The 26,938-nt window shown below is 37.8% G+C and overlaps 1 protein-coding gene across 2 annotated transcripts in view; it reads right to left on the bottom strand.

The window, feature by feature from the left end:
* The window catches only part of LOC148853257 (retinal-binding protein), a 139,278-nt gene extending 113,790 nt beyond the window's left edge, over positions 1-25,488 (bottom strand). The window contains exons 1-3 of one of the 2 annotated variants that reach the window (XM_088945250.1): positions 25,094-25,488; positions 19,604-19,731; positions 10,114-10,246 (exon numbers count right to left, since the gene is read on the bottom strand). In XM_088945250.1, the coding sequence (XP_088801376.1) occupies positions 10,114-10,246; positions 19,604-19,731; positions 25,094-25,253 (421 nt within the window). In that variant the 5' untranslated portion in view covers positions 25,254-25,488. The remainder of the gene's footprint in view (positions 1-10,113; positions 10,247-19,603; positions 19,732-25,093) is intronic. The other variant, XM_088945249.1, reaches the window with a different exon arrangement.
* Between the last annotated feature and the right edge of the window lie 1,450 nt (positions 25,489-26,938).

The following is a 26,938-nucleotide window of genomic DNA, read 5'->3' on the forward strand; positions in this document are numbered from 1 at the left end:
CCCCAAGCTCCCAGAACATCATCAACTGAGAAGTCCTCAAGTCTTCCAAAGTTTTTACCCAATGTGCAACCTTCATCTTTATATTTTCCACTATCTCCTCCACAGAATTGCATTTTTCTTTGAAAATTCTTCTGTTCCTCTCTTCCTACACAACCCATAATATTATTGCTCTTTCTGGTTACTACATGCTGCTCTATGCTGTTCTTCCTACACATTCTCCTCCACTAAACAAGCATACTGCTTACCACATTCTGTGGTGATTCCCACTTGCAATCAAATAGAGAACCTTCCTCCAAATACAAATCACAAAAGATCATGAGATTAGTAAATTGGAAATAGCCTCACCGCTTGCTTTGCAAAAGAATGCAAATATGAGGAGAAAGGCACTTATTTGGCCTTCTTCTTTTGAATACATCACAGGTATTGATCTTGCCAATAGCCATTCCCAACAGAAGGCCTAAATTTTTCCCTGTTAACCCCTTGTCTAGCACAAGTGTCAGCCACACTGTTTGCTGCCCTATGTGTCCATGACCATGCCACTCCTAACTCTCATGCTAAAGTTAGAAGGTATCTTAAAGTGCACCTATATTTCCATGTTCCTTTAGAATTGTTCTTCAGCCAGCTTATCACTACATTGGAATCCCCTTCTACCTCTAAATTGTGAAGGTTAAGGTTCTTGCAAGTTTTTAGGCCTTGGAGGACTGCCTACAATTCTGCTGTTGTAGAACTCTCCATCATATTGGCCCAAAGTAGAAAACAATAAATGTGCCTGACATGTCAATAATAACTCCCCTTAACCCCAACCAGGGATACCAATGCTACAGCCACCAAACTTAAGTTTTAAAGGCCTTGTAGCTGCAGACACCCACTTCTTTACAATCCTTGGTCTGTTAGAACTAAAATCTGCTATCACCTGCCAGCCCCTTAAAATATCATCTTTGGAGAAAGGTTAGAACTCATACCACTTGGTCTGTTAGAACTAGAATCTCCTTGGTTCTTCTTTCATTGAAAATTCTGTTATCCCTCACTTCCCAAATTGACAAAAGACCAGCTACCCTTACACACCTCCAAATAATTTTCCCTCTTCTTTTCCTAGGGTTGAAAAAGGATGTGGAGAAAAGTCTTTGGGTGGTAACCATCCACACACAGAGAGAGAAGATAATCAAATGAAGAAACTATTTTTATTTTTTGATAATAAAGGAAAATTCATTAAAATAAAAGGAAACAAGATAACTTACAAGGACCCAAAACCACATTCATAAATAAATAAATAAAACACCACCAGCTCCAACAAGGACAGTTTTCGCAATAATATCCATCCCAATACATCCAACTCCATCCTTCTATTTGATCCTGAAACTTACCTAAACCTTAAAATTCTCAACTGAATTTTTATTGGAAATGGTGAAATTTGTTGAATATCTTATTAAAAAGTGAATAATATAATGAGTATCAAGTAACCACACTTAGGCTAGCATTTTGTATCATTAACTGATATATTATTAATATAGAGAAAAATATACAAGATGTAAGTCCTGAAAAGCTAATAAAAAGGATTACAGCCAAAACACTTCCCAACCCAAACCCTCACCCTCCCTTTTTACATTTCATTTTCCATGTGTAACTGCCATTGTTCTTGGTTTATCAGTTCCCAATACAGTTGGTTTCTGTCCACTTTGTGCTTCCATTGCATCCCCCACATTATTTTCTGACCTCCTTACCCATATACTTGATGCTGTCAGCTCCCTCATTAGGCTTCTTACCTCTTTCAATACATCTGTATTGCCATGTGCCCAACCCATTATGATTTATCCATTTTATAATTGTTATTGAATCCCCTTCTATAACTATATCTTTGATTTTTCTTTTTTTTGCTTTTGCCAATTTCAAACTCTTAAGTTACTGCCAACAATCCTGCTCTGATTGAACCACCATTTTCTATATGATCTGAATAGAGTGCCAATATATGTCCCAAGTGATTCCTATAGAGACCTCCAATTTCCAATTCACCTGGATTGCCTCTGCTACATCCATCGAAGTTTAACCTTATTCGATTCTCTCCCAGCAGTGACTAGTCTATCAATCTTCCTCCATTTCTGGATGTAGATGAAGCCACCATTTGCAATAACAATAAGCTCAACTAGTATATCTTTATAAGCTCACCTAAGGCCTCCTTTGTGCACTTTTCTTCCTTGAAGATTCTAGCACTTCCTTCTTCCTACCTGCACTCAGAAAGAAAGGAAAAGTCTTCCCAAATCCTAGCAACAAGAGGATAGGAGATTAGTAAGTGATAAGGAGTCTCATTGTTTGCATTATACAAAGAGCGTGTATAGAGAGAAAGGCACCAGTTAGGTCTTTTCTTTTTTACTACCTCACATGTATTGATCTTCATATTAAAAACTCCAAGCAGAAGGCCTTAATTGTAAGGGGAAAAGGACCATTTCACTATCTTCCATCCCTCTTATGAACCCAAAGTTTCAAGTGACCCCATGACTCAAGATACAGTGAATAATACTTTTTCTGTTTGTTCTTTTTATTTTTCTTTTTTAAAAAATCAGGTATACTTTTTATTAAGCATGGCCCGCAATATTTGGCAAGATTTGGCAAAATTTCACCAAAATCTCCCCATTTTGCTAGGAGCAATAGAAAACTATCCAGGAATTTTTTCTAATATCTCCAATATAGTGTCAATATGTTAGCAATGTTTTAATTTCATTGATAACTACAAATTTAAGGTTTAAAATTTTACAATATCATTATGAAATTTCTGATACTTCAATAAAATCATTACAGTTTTTTAAAAAGATTTTCCTAAGAAAACAAATGGGGATTTGGTGATAGAATAATTGGTTTACTATTTTGATGCACACAAATACAACAGAGAATTCTCAATGTAATCAAAATGTATAGTAACAAAAAGACAGAAGTCAAAATGGAAAGTAAATGACATATGTAATCAAGAGAAGATAGATAAAAGACTAAGAGGGAGACAAATCGAAAGATACATATTCATGTCTCTTGAATCTTCTCTGTTTGATTTGTACAGTTGCTCACCATGATTTTTTAGCCTTAAATGTGAATTATACTTTTTTTTATCAATAACAACTTCAGCAATTTTATTAAAATATCACAAGAATAGTTACAGCAAGGAAGACAAACACTCTTATCTTCCAAAAACAACTCAAGTCCTCAAAGAAAGAAAAGAAAAGAAAAGAATAAAAAAAAAGAAGTAATTTAGCTACAACTTAGCCCAAAACATTACATCCCTTTCTATCCCCTGTTTAGCTAGCCCATCAGCTATAGCGTTAGCTAATCTTTTAACCCAACTCATCCTGATTTCCATTTCCTGCACCAGCCACTTGAACTTAATGTGAATTATACTTCTTAGAATGATTCCTTGAATCTTATTAACTAATGCCATGTTTTTACAAAATTTCCTTGACTTTTTAAAATTTCCAAATATCTTAGTGAAATTAATGAAATATCCCTAAAATTTCACCATCTTTGCATGGTAACATGTCGATCAATATCAAACCAAGGTAATAATATTTGTTGAGATTCAGCAGTTTCTTATGATTATCTTATTTATAAACATTAGTTAGTGCTATTGAGTCACTAGTTAGTGTTATTGGGCCCAAGACCAATTACTTTATTTTGTTTTATTGGAGTTGTTTTTATGTTATGAACAGTAACCGCCCCATTAAGGGCATATTAGGCCATGTTTGGTTCACTGCCTAGGCCTCATTCTTCTAATTTTTGTTCATTTTGGGCAAGAATGAAAAAACATTAGTGTACAAAATTCTTGCCATGGGCTACATTCTTTTAAGAATGAAAAATCACCCCATAGCACAAAAAATTGAGGTAGCCTACAGCATGAAAATTAATCATGCCCCATCTTGCTCATTTTCATTCTTTGAGGAAACTCTGTCTACAAAATTGCTACCAGATGTTTATTAGCGGACCACCAGGGAAGTACTTTTACGAAAGCATTTTTATAAAGGTACTTTTACATGAAAGCACTTTATGAAAGAACTTTAATAAAAGTACTTTTACGGAAGAACTTTTATAAAGGTACTTTTATGAAAGAATTTTTGTAAAAACACTTTTTACGAAAGTACTTTTATAAAAGCACTTTTACAAAAATACTTTTAAAAATTTACTTTTACAAAAGCACTTTTATGAAAGTACTTTTATGAAAGTATTTTTATGAAAGTACTTTTACATAGGACACTTGCCAGTTTAAAAAGAATTCATTTTTAGGAAAAAAGTGTTTGGTTCATAGCAATATTTTCTCATTCTGCCTATTTTTACCAATTATTATCCATTTTAGAATTTCATCTTGGGTAAGAATGAGAAAGAATGAGAATTGAACCAAGCATGGCCTTAGTCTTTGTAATCAATCCTTTTTATGAATATATAAGATGATCAGTGGGGAGGCCAAATCATCATTGGCTTCTCCCCATCTCTTCTTTTCTTCTCACTAAGAACTCAGATTATTTTTTTCTCTTTTACTACTTGGTATCAAAGCAACTTTTGGGATTTTTTGAGTCCTACATCATGCAGCCCTAGATCAGCCAACTGTATGGTGAGTTAGAGAGCTGATCGAGACGTCAAAAGTGCCCAGTTCTTAGATTTTTTGGTGGATCTAGAACCCTTTGTGTCAGATCTTGGGTTGATTGTCGAAATCAAAAAGAATTGGAGGAGGAAAAGTCTTGATTGCAGTAGAACCCTTTGTGTCAAATCTTGGGGCACTCTAGATTTTTTAGACTTCTTGATGTTTTCTAAAGGGGTGATTCAAGTTCTGGAGTTTCCCGAGGTCTCGGGTGGGAGAAACAACCTTTTCTTTGTTTCTATTGGCTCCCACAGAGACAAGAATCTTTGTGGGCAAAGGTTTCTGGGAACCAGAAAATTGGTTGAGAACTCTAAAAGGGATAAACCTATTTTCTCCCATCTATAGTTGATTTCCTAAACTATTCTAGGAATTATGGAGGGCAATGGAGTTGAGTACAAGTCCACCAGTGAAATGGGACTAGGTGGAGGAGGTTGTTAGTGACCCTTTTGAGACAGGAACCATCATTATAGTTAGGTTTGATGTTACAAACTATTTGGAGTAGTCAAAAAGGCTATTGGTGCTCATGGAAAATTGGGGTATGTGACGTATGTCATTGGTGAAGAAAAGAAACCTGAGATTAACTCTTCCGAGTGGGCACAGGAGAACTACATGGTGATGACCTAGCTATGCAATTCTATGTTACCCCATATAAGCAAAAATTTTCTATGGGCTAACACAGCTAAGGAGACCTGGGATGGGGTTGCAGAGACTTACTCACAGAGTACGAATGTTGCAAGGCCTACTAGTTGAGGAATCAGGTGATTGCTACTAAGCAGGGAGATAACTCTATTGTAGTTTATTTTTCATACCTCAAAACCTTATGACAGGAAATAGATCATTTGAAGATTGTGGTTTGGGATAGTAAAGATATAGCTACTTACTAGAAGCTAGTAGAGAAGAACAGAGTGTTTGAGTTTCTAACAGGACTCAACCTAGAGTATGATACTACACGATGGCATGTTCTTTTCGTGATAATGTAACTCTCTCTCAAGCATATACCTTTGTCTAGAGAAGAGAGGAGGAATGTGATGACGAGTATCTTAGGCCCCGTTTGGTGTGTCTTTTTGTGCGGGCTGTCGGCTTTTTAGAAGCCTGGTAGCCCATGTTTTGGTCTTTTCCTGTTGGGTTGAGAAAAGATCTAGCTGTCGAAAGTTGTAGCCCCAAGAAGACGTGGGAAGCTTGTTTCAGACTATTTTTAGGAAGCTCCAAATGGAGCTTTTCGCCTTTTTTTCAAATCGTCTTCTCACAGAAAGATGTGCCTTAACCAAACAGTCTTCAAGTTGGTAAGATCTTAATGCAAAAGCTCACATCATCTTTTGACTGCCAGATCTTCCAGAAGATCTTTCAAAAAAGACTTGCCAAACGGTCCCTTAATCTTAAGTAGTCTGCTTTGGTTAGCACAGTGAAATCTAAGCATGGTGGGGCTAAGGGTGGTAGTGATGGTAGGAAGGACAAGAAATACTTGATCTGTGACTAGTGTAAGAAGCCTAAGCATACCAGAGATACTTGTTGGAAGCTTCAACCACACTTCATACAATTATACCAAGTCGGCTTAGAAGCAAGTGAATGTAATACAACAGTGACTAGTGACTTATCTAGGCCACCTACCATAGCTTCTTTGGAGTCAGTTGTAGCAATTGCAGTTAGGGCTGAATTGGAGAGATATAGACAATTTCCAAGTTAGAGAGATACAACTAGTTTCGACTCTTCACCAAGTGGATAGTAAGGTGCAAGTGGCCCAGGAGCTAGTCATTCTACTTCATTTGTGCATATAGGTAGTTCATATTTCACTACAAATTATGCCTCCACTACAGGTAAGGGGTGCCCTCCTTGGCTTATAGACTCAGAAGCCTCAGAACATATGACCAATATTTGTACAATTTTGTCATCATACCACCTCTACTCATGTAGAGAGTATCCATAGCCGATGGCTTTCATGTTCCCATTGCTGGGAAGGGGTCTATCAAAATAACTGATACCATTGCCCTGCCTTCATACTGCATGTTCCTAGACTGAATACTACCTTTTTATCTGTGAGTAGTTTGACAAAAAAATTGAATTGATCAATAATTGTTTCTCCTAGTCATTGTATTTTGTAGGATCTAGAGTCAAAGAGGATGATTAAGAGTGGTCGCAAGGTGAATGGAGTCTACCTTCTCGATGTGCTTCCCAACCATCAAAGTCATCATGTCACCAATAGGAGTAATGAGTCGGAGTCAATAGGTCAGATTATGCTTTGGCATAACCGGTTAGGAGTAATCGATGTACTTCCCAAGCTTTGTGTTTTTTTTTTTCGTTTCCAAAGTTGTTGGAGTCTGTTAAGTTGTCAAGTTTGCAGTGTGAAGGTTGTCAGCTTGCTTGGAAACCATATCATGTTCCTTTTATGGGTAGCTATCAGTACTTTTTGTTGTTTGTGGATGACACAATTTGGAATACAAGTGAAGGTGTTTAGGTTAATGATAGGGAATATTTTGAGAAAAACTTGGCATCATATTTATTAGAGCATGGAGTAGTCCACAACAGAATGGCGTAGCAGAAAAGAACAGGCATATTGTAGAAGTGGTAATAAGTATGATGGTGAGTCCACAGTTCTAGTTCGGTTTTAGGGTGATGCAGTTCTTACAACAGTCTTCTTGATGAATTGGGTACCCTCTCGTGTTCTTGGATACACTGCTCCATTCGGACTTGTTTTTCCTGAGGGATAGATGTTTCATGTTCCATTGAGGGTGTTTGGATGTGTATGCTTTGTCCTATCCATGATCCTCACCACTCGAAGTTGGACCCTAAGGAAAAGAATTGAGTATTCCTCGAGCATGTAGGAAATCAAAAGGGGTATTGTTGTTACGATCTTGTGTCAGGGAGGTATGTTACCATGGATGTCACCTTTTTTGAGTCTAGATCTTTTTCTTCAGAGTCTTTCTCAAGGGAAGTGTTTAGGGGAAGGAAATAAGCAACCTACACCACTTCCTGTTCCAGCTCCTTTACCTACTCCAATGTCTGACCCAATTATTCCACCTACTTTGCCTACTCCATTAAGTCCTAGTTCTCAATTTTTTACATGACAGTGCCTATGGTAGCATAGGGAGGTTGGTTCCACAACATAGGAACCCACGCCACTTCTTATCAGCTCATGTTAGACTCTTGGTTTGGCTAACACAGACCCCAGGTATGCCTTTTGCTCCCCTTGATATTTCAGTCTAGTCATACTACACCTGTACCAAACACCACTACAGATGACCTAGACCTTCCTATTGCACTCAGGAAAGGGAGGAGAAAGTGCACAGACCATTGTATCTCACATCATCTTTCCTACAGTGGGTTATCTTCCTCTTATGGGACATTCCTTGCTTCTCTTGATTCTATGTCTATACCCCAAGTCTATTAGTAAGGTTCTCTCTCCAAACCTAAGTGGAAGACAACTATGCAAGAGGAAATAGAAGCCTTAATTCAAAACCAAACATCGGAAGTTGTGAATCTACCTGATGGAAAGGAGACAGTTGGTTATAAATGGGTTTATACCGTGAAGTACATGGCTGATGGAAGAATAGAAAGGTACAATGCAAGGCTGATTGCAAAAGGGTACACTCAGACTTACGGGATAGGCTACTAGGCCCCTCTTCCAACTTAATGTGAAGAATGCTTTTCTTAATGGAGATTTGCAAGAGGTGTACATGGGTCTTCAAACTGGTTTTTATAGTAATGTACCAAAGGAAAGGTATGCAAATTGAAGAAGTCCTTATATGGTTTGAAACAATCACCCAAAGCTTGGCTTGGTAGGTTTAGGAGTGCATTGATTGTGTTTGGTTATACTCAAAAGTCAAACCCAGTCTAATCATACTTTGTTTGTGAAGAGAAGGGGATTATTGGTGTCAATGTTGCTAGTGTATTTGGATAACATTGTAGCAACAGAAAATGACCCGATTCAGATTGATGCATTGAAGAAAAACTTACACTGGAGTTTGAGATTAAGGATCTTGGGGAGTTAAAGTATTTTCTAGGCATTGAGGTGGGAAGGGCCCAAACAATTGGATCTTCAATTCCTAGAGGAGTATGTGTTGGACCTATTACCGGAGATAGGAAAACTTGGGGTTAAACCAGTTGATACACCCATTGACCAAACTCACAAAATTAATGCTTCATATGGTGAACTAGTAAAGGATGTTGGGAGGTATCAAAGATTGGTGGGTCGGTTGTTATATATGTGATTGACAAGACCAAATATCTCCTATGTAGTTAGTGTGGTGAGTAGTACATGCATGCCCCACGAGTACAACACTGGGAAGCCATTGACAAGATTCTTGCCTATCTGGAAGGACTTCCAAGCAGAGGGATATACTAACCATGGACATTTACACACAAATGCTACTTGGGCAAGGCGCCTAGACGATAGGAGATTTACATCATGAGTGTGTACTTTCTGATAAGCCTTGCTACTTTAGTTCACCTGTTAATCTTCTTTGGATCATTGATTATGGAACATGAAATCACATGACTTGTGTTTCACCTAGTTCACCCTATACCCCTTATTCTGCTAAAAATCAGATTGTCATTGTCAATGGTGAAAAACTTCAAAAAACCTGCTGAAGATTTAAGGATGAAGTTGAAGATTGAAGGAGGCTTAGTTTTAAAGCCTTTTTATCAATATTAGTTTTAAAGCCTTTCCAAGATCGGTTAGCGACTCTAGACCTTGAGTTTCCCCTGAGAGATGTCTATGCACTCCAAGTTCAGACTAGAGAAGGGTTTGTAGATGTTCAAAGGTGGAGCCCGGTGTCCAACATAGTTGAACTAGGTGAAAATCCTGTGGTGAAGATAGTGGACTACCTTTTCACCTCCGAACTGAATCAATCAATGAGTGAATTGTTATTTGATATTGAAGAGAAACACAAAATTAGGATAGAGAAGGAAAGGATAAGAAGTTTTGGTTCAAATAGAAATCCTCCTTGCCTATGGATCAAGTGATGATTTGTTTTAGATGCTCCACCTTGACAATATGTTGGTACACGGTGCTTGGTTGTTTTTATGTTGTTGTCACCAAGTTAGAGACTTGATTAGTGGGCATGAATTGTTTGTAAAAGTTACACCTGTATGTGGTTTGTGGGCACCTGTTGTCTGAAAAGTGTTTCTGTATGGCGTTGTATACTCTGAACTGTTCCACTGTATCAATAAGCCATATTGCCCCTTGTCAGTTCCTACTTCCAAAACTCAAAGGACCAAGTTATAAAGAAAGTTTTTATTGATTATTGTAGACCCATCACTGGTTAGAAGATTGTTGCCTGAACAGGATTACAATATAATTATCAGATGGAAGATATGAGAAATATAAAACTTGTAAAATACAGTATAAGATGTGCATTTAGTTTGTACCCATCATACACAATGACTGATTCAAGAAATTTAACAGCACTCGGCAATTGTTACATGGCAAACCAAGTAAGCAATCTTAACATGCAACTTAAATTTTGATATCAGTTTCTAAGATTCCTTGCAAGAACAAAAACAACCTGTATTGAATACATTCTCAGCATTCTTGGATTGGAAGGCCTCCAATAACTTCAAACAGTTTTGCAATTTTATTTGGAGCTTTCCGAGAACAGTTGCAATTTCAATGTCTTCAGCTGTACTCTGCTCCTGAAGCTGCACGGATTGGATAAATATATAACCAACATATACATCAAGTTTATCTCCTAACTGCTAATTAACTCCAAAACAAATGGCAATAAGAGTTATTATCATTAAGGCCACTAAAAAAACATTGGTCCTAGCTATCTGGGGTCTTCAGAGGGGTAGGCTGGATATGTGTAGAGATCGTAGGGCTTAGGGGTGTTCAAATTCCAATTATAAACCAAAAATCGAACTGAACCAAACCAAACAAGCTAGTTCAGTTCAGTTAATTTGGGTATTGTTCGGTTCAGGTTTTTTTTTTTTTTTAATCGGTTATCAGTTTTGGTTCAGTTTGGCTGATTTTCAATCAAACTGAACTAGTGGTTTTATTTAATTAAGTATATTAAATATATAATATTCTATCTAATACCTTATACTTAATTACTTATTAATTATTATCTTTCCCAATGACCAATTCGGCAATTCCCCTATGGGCTTTGGGCCCATTCTAACTTTTAATTAATAATAGCTAATTAAATTGTTTAAAGACTCTAAACAACTAAAGTATTAAAACCTAGACTAATTATTAGTTCTTCATTAATTGTTTGTGAATAATGGCCAATTCGGAAATTCTCCATTAGCATTGGGCTTGGGCCTATTCTAACTTTAAATTAATAATAGTTAATTAAACTATCTAAAGATTCTAAACCACTAAAGTACTAATTAAAACCATTGAACTTTTGGGCCATTCTAACTTTTAATTAATAACGCTTATTAATTATTAATTGTTTATGTGGAATCAGGATGGATGTTTACCATTTATGTGGAATCAAGGCCCAACAAAACCAAACTGAACTGAATTTGGTTAGGGTTGGTTTGGTTCTAAACTCTAGTTTGATTTGGTTTGGTTGGGGAAGACGGTCAAACCAAATAGTCGGTTAGGTACTCAGTTCTAACCGAACCGACCAATTGTACACTCCTAGTAGGGCTGAAGGCTGATATTTTCTTTTATTTGGCTTGGGAGCATTGTTGTAATATTCATTGTAACCTACTTTATCATATCCGTACAGAATTCTTATATTTGTTTCTTGTGTTTGTGAGGGACACAACTGTCCTTTCACACTTTTTGTATCTTATTAAATATAAGCTCTTCTTGGGTCGCAGTCTGACCTTAGGACACACCCTATTCAAATTTGTTCTCTCACTTGAACTACTCCTGACATGGTATCACAGCAGGTTCAAGTGACTGCTCTTGTTTGAAGTTTTGGACTTGCGGTTTGAGAGTTAAAAGACTTATTTAGTCATATTCTAGGGGATTCTTCTGGCTTCTCTTGGACTGTTTTGTTCAGTCCATATCTCTTTAATTTTTTGAAAAACCGTAGCACTCTCTTCGTCTCTTTCTTTTGATCTTCAGTTTGGATGATCAGATCACTTTGACACTCTAGATCTGGTATCGCCTTAGGTGGATCTTCTCCTCTCTATTGTCTGATCTGAAGTGATGAACCTTTATTGCCTGATGCTATTGTACATAGACAACTTGTAGGTAGGGGTGGATTCAAGCCGATCTGAATACTTGGCTATTTCAGCTCAGCTCACTGAAATTGGATTAGACTCGAGCTCGATTCGAGCTAGAGACTTAAGCTCGAGCTCGGCTTGGTTCAAAGCTCGCAGGTTTGAGCTCGACTGCAACCTAAGTTTTTTTCTAAAAAATAAAAATTATAACTATAAAAATATTTTTTTATTTTACATACAAAAAATTAAGAATTATAAAAATTATTTATTATTATACACATAAAAAATGTTTTTATTTTACCCACAAAAAAAAATAAGAATTATAAAAATTATTTACTATTATACAAAAAAATAAAAATATTATATAAAAAATATTATTATATATAATAAAAATTATTTATTATATATATTTATATATTTATATGTATATGTATGTATATAATAAAAAAATATTCATTTGTTATACTAGGCTCGCAAGCCTCACAAGCCAAGCTTCACTGGCTCGAGCTTGGCTCGATTAGTAAACGAGCCTATATATCAGGCTTGAGCTCAGCTCGAAGCTCAATTTAAACCTAGCCGAGCTCAAATAGCTCATGAGAAGCTTAGCTCATGGCCACCCCTACTTGTAGGCAGCTTAATATATCTACAACTCCACCTAATATCTCCTATGTTGTTCAAGTTCCTAGTTTGTCTCCTCACCTCGACAACCTCATTTCTTTGTAGTGCATCAAATCATCCAATATATTTGTGGCACTCTTTCTCATGGCCTCCTCTTTCGTTCATCATCATCCACCCAGCTATCTACCATTGGTGATGCTTCTAGGGCAAGATGCCCTAATACCCAGCGAACTACTATTGGTTGGTGTATCTTCTTTGGAAATTGAAACTTCTCCGTATCTTGGAAATGCAAAAAAAAAAAAAAAAGCCATCTTCAAATCTTCCATTGAGGCTGAGTATCAGGTCATGTCATCTACTTGTAGTGAAATTATTTGGCTCAAAGTTTTACTTAGGATATGTTTGGTTTGAAGGAAAAGGTAGGGAAAGGAAGGGAAAGACAAAGAAACCTATACAAGGTTTGTAAAGGTTTCCCTACCTTTCTCTTCCTTTCCCTACTTTTTCCTTCAAACCACACACAGCCTTATGGAATTGGGAGTTGACCATTCATCCCCAATTCCCTAATTGGTGTCTCTCCAAACTGTCGTATCTTATGCAAATTGAATGGTGAGAAAGCATTTCATTTACTAACTTCCTCTCCATTTTCTTGCTGTATTTGGGATTGGTTTCTTGCTTGTTTTGGATGCAAGTGGATCTCCCCTGTAGCTCGGACAGGTTGTTTCAAGGGTCTAATTTTAGAAGCCAGAAGAAGGGGGGCAGAATTATGGAGGTATACAAGGGCAGAGGTGTTTTGGACACTGTGGGAGAAGAGGAACCTTAGAACATTTGAAGGGAAAAGGACTACAGAGGCTATCATTGAAATCATCACAGTAAGGGCAGCACACTGGTTAAAGACATTGGACCTTTTTTCAGACTACAATGGATGACTTCTTTAGACATTGGAACTTTTTTCTTTTTTGATGAATCTGCAGTTATGAATAAAAAAAAATGCAAGATCCACATATAAGAAACCAAAGGCAAAGAAGGATTGGTAACCACCACCTAGTGGATGGCTGAAATTTAACATTGATGGGAGTAGTTTGGGAAACCCAGGTGCGTCTAGAGTTGGAGTAATTGGAGATGATAAGGGGAATATAATGGCTCTATTTTCAGGGCCTATTGAGCAAGGAACTCTATCCGGGCAGAGCTAATGGCTACAGTGATTAGCTTGTAAGAAGCAAAGGAATTGAGTGCTTATAAGCTAGTTGTCAAAAGTGACCCCAAGGTAATTGGATGGAAGTAAAGCTGGCTGTTGGATGGAAGTAAAGCTAATTGGTGTTACAGAAATGAAATCAGAAGGTTTAATGGCATATCAAGACATGCAAATGGAAATACAGTGGGTACAAAGGTCAACAAATGATTTATCTGATGGTCTAGCAAAGCAAGGGCTTACTAGATATCAGATGTATTGGGCTTGGTTATAAGATCTGAGTTGGGATGGGATAGCAGGGGCTATGCTCACACACTATATTTGTAATGTAAAGCTGCAATCTCTTTTTGTACTGCTTTTTCTTTTATCTAATAAAATTCTGTTTTCTGTTGTTGATCCAGTGTTTTACAAGCGCAAGGGCCAATTTGCGCCTGAGGCCCAAAGCGCAAGGCAAGGTGCACGCCTTTTTGAAGCAAGGTGCAATTACAAAAAAAAAATGCTAAAATTCAAAAAAAATGCAAGAAATGCAAAAAAAATCAAAAAAAAAATATTAAACATAATGTTAATTGTTTCTACTGTTGCTACAGTAGTCCAAACCAGTAAGGAGAAGAAGAAAGAGAAGGAGAAGAAGAAGAGGAAAGAACTGTCGAACATGATAGCTAAACCCTATCAGTCGACCTCTTAATAGTGATTAGGCTCTAACTAAATGTACAAGGACTAAACTGCCCCTATTTAAGTATGAGACAGAGAACCTCTAATAAGACTGCCACATAAGCTCATAACTTAACCAAGGTGAGTTGACTAATTTACCCTTATTCGGCTAACTCTAACACTCCCCCTCAAGTTGGAGAATATATGTCATATAATCCCAACTTGTTACATATATAGTTCACTCTCCTTGAGCTTAAGGCTTTTGTAAACAAATCTGCCCACTGATCACCTGAGCCTACATGTTCTGTGATTATCTCTCCAGTAAGAACCTTCTCCCTCACAAGTGGCAATCAATCTCTATGTGCTTTGTTCTCTCATGAAAAACAGAGTTGGATGAGATATGGAGCACAGCTTGATTGTCACAGTACAACCTCATAGGTTTATCCATGTGGAACCCGATTTCTTGTAGGAGATTCCTCAACCACACTAATTCACATGTAGTGTGTGCCATGGCTCTGTACTCGGCTTCAACACTGCTTCTAGTTACAACCGTCTGCTTTTTACTCTTCCACGTCACAAGATTTCCTCCAAGAAATGTGCAGTAACCTGTAGTAGATCTTCTATCAGACACAGAGCCCGCCCAATCTGCATCTGTGTACCCAACTACTTCAAGTTTTCCTCCTAGTTTATACAATAGCCCACGGCCCAGAGCTCCCTTCAGATATCTTACAATTCTAAGAACTGCATCCCAGTGAGATATACGAGGGTTCTGCATAAATTGGCTCACCACACTGACTGCAAAGGAGATGTCTGGTCTCGTGATAGTCAAATAGTTCAGCCTCCCCACTAGTTGTCTATACCTTCCAGGATCATCAAATATTTCCCCTGTATCACTGCTCAACTTAACATTTGGTTCCATAGGAGTCTCAGCCGGTTTTGCACCTAACAGTCCTGTTTCGTCCAATAGATCAAGAACATATTTTCTTTGGCACGGGTTTACACCTTGTCTTGATCTAGCAACTTCTATACCCAAGAAATACTTCAATGTCCCAAGGTCTTTTGTTTGAAAATGATTTTGTAAAAAGACCTTTAGTTTGTCGATCCCCAATTTGTCACTGCCAGTTTTGACAATATCATTCACATAGACCACTAATAAAATCTTTCCAAGTTCTGAGTCACAGCTGAACACTGAGTGATCAACCTGGCATTATTTCATTCCAAAATTCTTCACCACTTCACTAAACTTCCCGAACCAAGCACAAGGCGATTGTTTCAACCCATAAATTGCCTTTTTCAACCTGCACACCTTACCAACCTCCCCCTGAGCAACAAACCCAGGTGATTGCTCCATATATATCTCCTCTATAAGGTCACCATGAAGGAAGGCATTTTTTATGTCAAGTTGAAATAGGGGCCAATCATACATAACTGCCAGGGAAATTAACACACGAACAGAGCTAATCTTAGCCACTGGAGAGAAGGTCTCCATATAGTCCACTCCATACAACTGCGAATAACCTTTAGCAACAAGCCTGGCTTTCAGACGCTCCACACTACCATCTAGCAAGTATTTAACAGTATTTTACAACCCACAACATGCTTACTAGGAGGAAGAGTAGTGAGCTCCCACGTATGAGTATGCTAAAAAGCAGACCATTGCCTGCCTCCACCCAAGTGAACTAAGAGCCTCTTGGACATTGTTACGTATGGAAATAGATGACAATAGTGAAACAAACTGGCGATGTGAGACGGAAAGGCGAGATAATGAAGCAAAATTGGAAATAAGATGGAGAGTAGAACTACGTTTACCTTTCCGTAAGGCAATGGGTAGATCAAGTCTTGAGAGTTCAGCAACAGGAGCAACGACAGGATCCACGGACAAGGTAGAAGCTGGAGGAGGGGCCGGTGTCGTTCGACGTGTATACACTTGTCGAATTGGTGGTCGTTCAGTAGGGATCTGCACTGGATGAGGTGACGAATCAATTCCAACAGGAACACCCAGAACGGGATCACTGACCGGAAGAGGAAGAGGAAGTAAAGGTGGAGACGAAGATGCTTCGGTTCCTGAGAAGGGAACAGACTCAAAAAATGTGACATCAGGACAAACATAACACTTCCGAGTAATGGGATTATAACACTTGTACCCTTTTTGAGTCCGAGAGTAGCCAAGAAAGACACTTAATGGAGCGTGCATCCAACTTGTCTATTCCAGAACTCAAATTGTGAACAAAGCACACACAGCCAAAGATACGAGGTGTTAATGGAAAGGGAGACAAGGTGGGGAACAAGATAGAGAAGGGAGACCAACCATGAAGAATAAAGGAGGGCATCCGATTAATGAGGAAACACGCAGTAAGTACAGCATCACTCCAAAGCTGCTTAGGAACACTCATATGATGAAGAATAGACCGAGGCGTTTCAAGGAGATGACGGTTCTTCCGTTCAGCCACCCCATTTTGTTGAGGAGTGGATGCACATGAAGTTTGATGAATGATGCCATGCTATTCTAAATACTATTGAAAGGAAGTAAGAAAATATTCACGACCATTATCTGAACGAAGAACTTTGATTAGAACACCAAATTGTGTACGTATTTCAGCATGAAATTTTTTAAAAATGGAAAATAATTCACTCCTTTCTTTCATTAAATAAATCCATGTAATTCTTGAACAATCATCAATAAAAGTGACAAAATACTTGTAGCCATTATAAGACTCTATTTTGGTCGGGCCCCAAACATCTGAATGAACCAAAGCAAAATGACTCAACATACGACTTTCAACTCTAGGACTGAAGGAAACATGACGATGTTTCCCAAACTGACACGACTCACACTGTAACACTGACAAATGACTCAAAGACAGAACTAGTATCTTGAGTGCCTTGAGAGAAGGATGTCTCAGTCGACAATGCCACTGTAGAGGAGTGAGTGAAATCTGAAGTGCAACTGACGATCCACCACCGTCAAGATAATACAATCCACCAGTTTCATGCCCCCCACCAATCTTCTTCCCCGTCCTGAGATCCTGAAAAACATAAGAGGAAGGGAAAAAAGTAACAGAACAGTTAAGAGTCTTGGTTAATTTACTAACAGACATAAGATTGAATGGAAACTTAGGGACATATAGAATAGATGATAAAGAAAGAGAAGCCATGTCAACATTGCCAACACCACAGATGGGAGAGGAGGAACCATTGGCAAGGGTAACAGTTTGAGATGTGGAAGTTTCAGAGAGAGAAAAAACACACCTGGAGTCCTGGTCATGTGATCAGAGGCTCTAGAGTCAATAATCCAATGAGAGGTTTTAGATAACAGGCAAGCTATACCTGAGTGGGCAAGAGTAGCAGTAGTGTGTTGTGAAGTGAACTGAAGGAACCACTCATACTCATCACGCGGTACACTCACCATCTCCCTTCCGGAAACAGATGTAGATGTGGAAGGAGTTAGGTCTGCCTGTTGATTATCACTGACATCAACCCCACCAGCAACATCATGATTGGCCCATTTAGAGGGAGGGCGGCCATGGAGGTCATAACAAAAATTTACCGAATGTCCTTCCCTGCCACAGTGGGTACACTTCCTTGTAGAGCTACCTTTTTCTTTGCCACGGCCTCCCCCTGAGTCACAACCACCACCACGGCCAAATATGGATCCACCACGACCTCGGGAGGCATGTCCTCCCCCTTTCGTACCACGTCCACCTCCTCTGACTGTCACAAAAGCTGATCTATCAGACTGTGTGGGATTCTCTGTCTGTCCCAAAGAAATCCTGCGAAGCCGAGCAAACACTTCCTCAAGTGTAGGAAGGGTAGAACCCCCCAATATTTGGGCCCTAACTGGTTCATACTCTGATTTCAACCCCACTAAGAATCTTGCGACATCTAGTTGTTCCCTCTGTTGTTGTTGAACCTTAACATCTGGAGTGAGAGGATGATAGACATTGAGTTCATTTCTGAGGTTCTTCATACTGGCATAGTACTCTTCTAGGGTTTTATTTCCTTGTTGCAGACCGAAGTACTCCTGATAGAGCTGATATACCCTTGTAGTATTATCTTGCCCAGAATACAGCTTCTTAGCATGTTCCCATATGTCCTTAGCTATATCTAAGAACATGAAGTTTGGCACTTATTTTGGGTTCCATACTGTTTCATAGCCATGTCATGATTTAAGCATCCTCCTGTTCCCAATCATCAAACCCCAGAGAGTCAGCCGATGGTTTATCTTCTTTCACATGCTTCACTTTTCTCTTTGCCTTGAGAAAAACTTCCACCGACTTGGCCATGGAACATAATTCTCACCATTCAGTTTAATTGAGGTCATCTGTATACCTAGATAGTCAGAGGAAACCACCACACTAGGTTTTTGATCACCATAGCCATCTCCCATTGCTGCCATGATACTCTTTCAATGTTGCCTCTAATCTGACTTTCCAATCACCAACTAAGTGTTGTTGTCAAGAGTTTGATGTTTCAGAACCTACAGCAGTCCCTAAACACAATGATAGATACACACGCATTTGTTCTTATCCACACCACTACTGATTTCACTAAAAAAACATAGACTACACTGACATTAATTCAGCACTTACTAACCACATGCAAGCTCTCTTACAACTACTCAACAGAGTTTGTGCATCACAAGCACCACCACACAGCCATAGCTGTCACACACAATACAGACCTGCTTTAACACTTTTAAGAGGGCACCACAAGACCAACAAGAACTCAACTAGTACCATTGCATTACACCTTGCACCATTCGGCCACCTACAGTAGCCCCTACACAATTCGGCCACCAGCAGCAGCCCTTACACCATTTGGTCACTGTAAACACAGCCTGTTCTTGGAATTTTTCCAGGAACCAGGGCACTGGGTTGATATAGGGCTAGTTGACAAACTAGTGCCAGGGGGGAGTGTAGAGAGCATAGGGCTCGGGGTTGACATTTTCTATTATTTGACTTGGGAGCACTGTTATAATATACATTGTTACCTATTGTATCATACTTGTACAGCAATCTTGTATTTGTATGTGAGAGACACAATTGTCCTTTCATACATTTTATATCTTATTAATAATATAAGCTCTTCTTGAGTCATCGTCTGACCTTGGAACACACCCTTTTCAAATCTATTTTCTCTCACTTGAACTGCTCCTAACGATACAGTCTTAACCTTTGGCATTTTTTTGCAAAAGTGACCACTCTCAGACTCAAACCCGTATTCTCACGCTTGCCAGCCCAAGATGTCACCATTAGACCATGCAATGGCCCCTAATAAGAGTGATTAACATGTTTAATAAAAAACACTCCAGCCACTAGGAACATGATAAGAGTGACAACTTGAGATAGTTAATACGGAGACTCTACATGGCATCTAGGGAGGAGAACTGATAGTGAAATCCAATGCAAGAAATTTACACTTACCGATCTTGGCCAATGAGATCTCTCCAATAAAAATAATATTTCTTCAATATGTTCTCTATTCTTCCACATGTTCTGATCAATTTTATGGGGAGGAGGACAATCTGCTTCACGTTCCAAGACACCTTCGGCTAGAATACAAAAACAAAAAAATAAAAAAAAGTACATGGTTAAATTTGTTAAAAAACAAGTAACTGTACAGAATTTCAAGAGAAAATAGTCGAAACCTGCATCTTTTAAATGATTGTTCATTTCCATAACTCATGCAATTTGCTGATATTTGGTGCAACACTATTGTAATACGAAATGACCATGTAAGCAATATATACAGGCATCACCAGTTCTTTTTTTTTTTTTTTTTTGAAAGAGAGAGAGAGAGAGAGAGAGAGAGAGAGAGAGAGAGAAGGTAAAGTATCATTGTATTAATTATGAACAAAATGTACAGCAAGATGATGTACTAACCCCACCCTGCTTACAAAAAGCATATCATGTACAAAAAAAGAACTCAAAACCTACACCCCTAAACAGCCTGTGACCAGACAACCAAGAAAGCATCTCCCCACAATTTTCTGAAAAATGGAATAAGAAGAACTTGTCTTGCTTTTGAAGACCCAAGCATTTCTTTCTTGCCACATACACCAAAATACCACTGCTGGGATTAAATTCCAAACTAATTTTCCCCTTTTACTCAGACCCCCCCCCCCATCCCCACCCTCCAACCCTTTACAAAATCCAACTGAACCAGGCCAGCAACTTTTCACTTCAAATAAGTATGAAATTCTGTTCCAGATCTCTGAAGAATAATTGCAGTGCAGTAAAAGGTGATTCACTATTTCCAGTTGTCCTTCACATAGGACACAGCTAGTTGAATCCAGTACAGCACCCTTCCGAGAGAGATTATCCCTTGTAAGTATTCTGTTGAGGTATGCCGTCCAGACAAAAGAAAAGAAATTTTTAATTTTTGAAGGCACGTCACATTTTTACACCAGATGATGTGGATTGGAACTGAATGTCCTTCTGAACTGTCCAAAGACTTGTAAAAAGATTTAACTGTAAATTTTCCAGTCTTCTCCCACTTCCAGAATTTACTATCAGCCCTTGCTGGCTCCAACTGTGTACTGTAAAGGGGTTGCAGTAGTACCATCTTGGATTTGTAAGCTTTCAGCAACCTTAGCTTCTTTGTTTGCTGCAACTTCAAACAAGGCAGGGAACCTCTCATTCAAAGACCTCTCCCCACACCAAACATCCTTCCAAAATTTGACCCTCTCCCCATTTCCTACCTTGAACTTCACACCTTTTTTAAACCAATGATAAGTCTTTTTGATACCTTTCCTAACCGAGCATCCATAGGACTGATTTGAAGTTCCTGGATCCCATCCAAAATTTCTATCACCACACTTGGCCTGCACCACACTTTTCCACAGCCCTCCTTGACTCTCCCCAAATCTCCAAAATCACTTCCCCAGCAAAGCAGTATTGATACTTTTACCCTTCTAACCCCCAACCCCCTACAGCTTTCGGCTGACGGACCTTGTTCCACTTTACCAAGTGGTACTTCTGCACTTTCCAGCCTCTGCAGAGGAAATCCCTCATCTTCTTTTTTATGGTAGCAGCCATTCCTGCCGGAATTGGGTACAAGGATAACAGATACATTGGGAGGGAGGATAGCACACTTTTCACCAGGGTAACCTTGCCTCCATGAGAAAGATACATGGTTTTCCAGGAGGCCAGCTTCTTTTCAAGTCTTTCAACAATTGGCTCCCGGATTGTTTTGGAGTTACATTTTGCACCTAAGGGCATGCCCAAATATTTCAGAGGCATCACCAATTCATTTTGCCGGTCATCTGTAGCCCAATCTATAGCGGCAGCATATCTTAAGGGTAATAGAACAACTATTTTGAATTCAACTTATTAAAACAATTTTAATTGCATTAATAGTTTCAGGAAATCCATTCAAAATAGGAAAGAAAAAAAATCCCAATGGAGTTATTGTTATTTGGTTCTAGTGAGTCAAACAAAAAGGGCCAATAGGGTTAAAATTAAAAAAAAAAAAAAAAAAAAAAAAAAACTGGAATGTTCAGTGGTCAGGGCTTGGCACAGAGACCTTAGTCCAACTAGTCTCTAATAAACACCTTTGTCTAGAAGAATGTCTCCATCATCAACACTCAATTTATGATTGGGGTCAATGGGAATTTTAATTGGCTTGCACCTAACTTGCCTACCTCTTGAAAAGAGGTCAAGAACATACTTTTTTTGTGAAATAATTATAAAAAAAAAACATACTTTTATGTGAAATACTGAAATGAAGATCCATTCCTTTGACCTTGGCACTTCAATCCCAAGAAAGTATCTGAGACTACATATACAAGATCTTTGATCTCAAATTCAGGAGCAATGAATGATTCCAACTTAACAATTCCAAAGTTATCATCTCTAGTAACAACAATATCATCAACATACACTATCAACAGAATCACTATGCCATTGACCCTTCTTATAAAAGGCATATGATTTGCCTATGATTGAGTGAACCCAATTGTAAGAACAATCTTTCTGAATCTATCAAACCAAGCTCTACGAGATTGTTTGAGTTCATAAAGGGATTTCTTTAGATGGAAAACCTTCCCCTCACTATCAAGGAGGCTTACTCTCAAGGAATGATCCATGTAGACCTCTTCTTGAAGAACTCCATTGAGGAAGGCATTCTTCACATCCATTTGGCATAGAGGCCATGAATAGTGAGCAATAAGAGACAAAATCACTCAGATAGAATTCATCTTAGCTATAGGTGCAAAGGTCTCCTGATAATTAATCCCATATGTTTGGGTATACCCTTTTACCACCAACCTTGCTTTGTATTTTTCAATTGAGCCATCATTCCGGTGGTTAACTGTATACACCCACTTGCAACCAACAAGGACCTTACTCATAGGAAGTGGAACAAATCACTTTCTCTAACAGGGTTGTAGATGGTCTTCCATGCATATGACCAAACCATCTCAATCTACTTTCTCTCATTTTATCACCTATTGGAGCTACTCCTAGGTTCCTTGGTATGACTTCATTTCTAAACCTTATCCTTCCTGATTTTACCAATCATTCATCGAAGCATTAGTATTTCTGCCACACTCATTTTTTAAACATGTTGTCTCCTAACTACCCAATATAAAATAGTGAAAAGAATCTTCATTTATTGAAATTGAAATCCCACTACTGGTATGACCCAATATAAGACCCCAATAAATGTTCTTAATTCAAACCACACCCACCCCCAACCTTCCAAAAGAAACCTCAGAACAATCTTAAAGCAACCTTCCAATCTAGACTCCAAATCAGAACCAATTTCTTTTTCAAATAAAGGACATAATAGCAACATCTAATTTCATAAAATGTAAGTATATTTATAAGACAAATATAACTAATGTATCAAAACATCTTTCCCTTGAGGTGCTTTACAATCATCCTTATCTTTAGTGGTTCATATCATTGCTACACAACATGGGCAAAATTGTTTGTTCAACTCTTTTTTTTTTTCGATGAATAAAGAAAATCTTATTACTTAAAAAGAAAATAGAGAACTTTGAACTCATACAACAGCCCTTGGAGAGGCACAGGTTTCAGCCTCTCTCAACTGATTACAAGGAGTCTAGAGAGAAAATACGAGCATTACAGCTGAGCCCAAAACAAGACTTCCCTATTTGCCCCTTGCTGATCTTCCCACCCATTGTGTAATAACAGGCATATTCCTTGTCAGCAACTTAAAATTTTGACTTCATTCCTGTAGCACCACGTAGTGTCCTCAGGGTTCTTCAACCACCTTGGAATCCACTCAAGGTCCTTCAACTTGTTGTGCTAAGAAACAATGGCATGTACTATCAACAGAATTCTAGCACTTGTGATAAGGAAATGCCACATATTGTCATTCATTGACTAAATTTTAAATTTTGACATTTTTTGATAAATACATTTTAATTTTGACATTTAGATATTTTATTATTAAACTAGCATGATTCTATATATTAAACAAAGATATTTTATATTTTATTGTTCTATATTTTTTCCCATCAGTAATATTAAGTGTATCATAAATGTATAAGATATACAAGAGTGAGAGGAATACCAGAATATTCTCTAACTAGACAGAATTAGAGGGTGCCCCGATCAATATCATCACTGTTAGAATTGCACATTGGATGCATATACCAAAAGAGTTCAGGGATCTTGTCTTAGATGATATTGTTTGTAGCTGATTAGTGGTCATAAACTCTTCTACTCCTAGACAGAAGGTAGATCAGAATTGGACCCCCTCCTCAAGGAGTAATCAAGCTCAATTTTGTTGGCTGTTCTTTGGGGAAACCCAGGGACCTCTAAAGTAGGAGTTACACGAATGCAAAAGGTAACATACTATAGGCACACTTATGCCAAATAAGGTAAGGGGCATGGCTAGAAATGAGAAAAAGTCTTTGATTCAGGGATTCATGTTCTTACCTTGGTTGAAGCTGATCAAGAGGCATTGAAAGGAGTTCATAGGTGGTTATTGGCTGGTTTAGAGATGGAACCAACGAAACCCAGGTTTAACATTTCCAAATAAAATGGGCCATGCATCTAGCATCAAGGATAACAACTCGTCCGGATGAACTTAAAGATCAGCAAACTCTAGCTAGCAAAGGTGTTAAGCTGGTTACAGAGGGGAAGTGGTCTTTGGAAGTTTTCTAATGAAAGAAGGGAAATCAAATGGCTAGCTAGAGGGATGGACATCCAATTTCAGTGGGTGAAAAGAACAGCAAATGTGTTTGCAGATGATTTGGAAAAGCAAGGGGTGAAGTAAGAAGAGCAGTTGTTTTGGGTTGGATGAACTCTCTCTTCCAGGATAGCTTTACCACGTATTTACAGCATTGCCTTGCCTCCATTTTAGGGACATTTATATCTTACCACCTTTTTTTCATAAATAACAGAAAATTTCATTCATTAAAAATATGGAATAAGGAAGTACAAAGAGAAGGGAGAGGTAAGCCCTCTTAACTCTTAATTGTGAGGTTATTGGGTGATTGTTAACGAAGAAGTCAGTTATTGATAAAAAAAAACTGTTAACAAAGAAGTAGAATATATTCGTCCTACTTGATCCGGTTGCCAATCCAGTCACTCTTCTCTCCTCTCTGACTTTTCTTGTGTAATTATTTATATATTTTCTAAATATGTATACACATATATTTAAGTAAATTCATAAACATAACATCTCAAGGTTTAGTTCTTGTGCTTTTGGTTGTCCCTAGGCTCAAACCAAGGCAAGCAAAGCTTACAAACTAACAAACTGAAGTTAGCGTTTTATTACTATTGGAATTTGAGTACGCTTACTTAAACAGTAATCAGGAATATGAAACTAACATGTATCAGAGTTGGTGTCATTTAACAATGTGTTAAGAAAAACAGTATTCTGCATGGAAATTGCGGAAATAAGAATTGATAATAAGAGAAAACAGAAAAGAAACTCACCTTCAGTGAGTGGAAATTCCTTCTGCAAATCGCTTGACATTGAGCGAAGCTCGGCGGTTAATCCAGAGACATCATCTGGAAGAGGTTCGAAAGGGTACTTGTCATAGTACCGAGCCAAAAAGGCCCTTGTTATCGGCACCAATCCCTCTGTTGAAGCCATTGACACGCAGAGCCGTGGAGCGTGAGTGGATTTTTTCGTTTTCGTGATGGATTGAATGATTGATCGATTTTTTTTTATTGTCCCGCATTAGAGTAGAAAAAAATGGTTGAACATAGAAGAACGGATCAAATAAAGAGGGAAAGGGTCTTCGGGGGAAGGGGGCTAAAAGACCGATGGCTAGAAAGTCCACGCCTTCGTTACGGCGGAGAATCAAGTCCCGTCCCGTTGTCACCACATAGAATTTTTATTTTAAAGGAAAAATTATAAATTAGTACCATGTAATTTGGGGTTAGTGTCAGTTTGGTTATCTAACTTCAAAATTTGCTAATCAATTATCTAAACTTTTAAAATATGTCAATTTAGTACCTATCGTTTACTAGTCATTAAATGGCATGTAAAAAGACATAAATATCTTTTGAGTGTCATCTAATTTTCTTTATCAACCGTTAAATTGTTATTCTTTTAACAAGTCTGAACATCCTTTAAATGAGAGCCTGGGTGATAGATTTACTATCGGCTTTATGATCATTTTCCATATCAAACACTCAAGTTTGTGTAGAAGCTAGTTAACAACACTACTTTAAATAGGAAACCTGGCCAAAGGCTTTTAGAATTAACTGGTTGTATTCTGCAACCGAGAGATGTTCAATAAATGGCAAGGATAGAGATGGTGGGGAGAGAACTATGACCGAATCATGGAGCTCTATAATGTTCAGAGGCAATGCAAACCTCTGCTTGATGGTTTTAGGACTTTTGGAATTTGCCCCTCCAAAGATGTTGGTTTTTATTAACAGCAAGATATGGCAGCCTTGACTCCAATCCTCCATATTCATGATCCAATAGAATGGAAGTGGAACCGAGGCACTTTTAGATAATCCATAGGAATGCATTTAGATGGACTTCAACAACCTTAATCGCCACTTCAATGTACTAGTAAGTTTGTACGTGCTTTGTATATGGCAATTCTAGATGATGATGATGATAATAATAATAATAACAACAACAACAACAATAATAATAATAATATACAAAGTTTTTTATAAATTTTATATATATTTTTATTTTTTATAATTAATCATATGCACATTGTAAAAGCCAAATCTAATTACATAATCACCTCATCCAAATATGTGATATTCATATCTAATTGTGAAGTTTCAAGTATCATTTAGAAGCCTATCTGCTTGGCTGAACTTTTCTTTTTGTAGTGTTCTATCTTTTTGGTGCATATTTTTTCTTTTGTTCATTTATTAAAAATGTAAGATTTAAATAAGGTGAAAAGTAGTAGTTCAATTTATAATTTAAACCTTAAATATGGACTAAATTAAAAAATGAGTAATTTAGTCATTGTTTTAAAAATTGGACCAAATCAAACAGATAAACCTTTTGGCCTAGGAATCAAACAAGTCATCGGTTCCATTTTGGCTTTGAACTGCTATTTTACAAAAAACTGTTGAAATAGTTAAAGGATCGCTAACCCAGGCAATTTAACCATTAAAATGTTCAACTCGATTAATGGTTCTTGGGTTGCTTTCAAACAAATTCCAATTTTTTTATTTATTTTAAAATAGAAATTAGAAAATAAAAAATGAAAAAAAAAACATTCATGTCTCATAATCTTGTTCGATTATTCCCAATGGCCAAAAGTAGTTAGGGTTTTTAGTTTTTTCATTTTGATTTTGAGT

Source organism: Nelumbo lutea, chromosome 5 (genome assembly GCF_056320005.1).
Source record: "Nelumbo lutea isolate HS-2025 chromosome 5, American lotus-T2T, whole genome shotgun sequence".
In the NCBI taxonomy this organism is placed as follows: Eukaryota; Viridiplantae; Streptophyta; class Magnoliopsida; order Proteales; family Nelumbonaceae; genus Nelumbo; species Nelumbo lutea.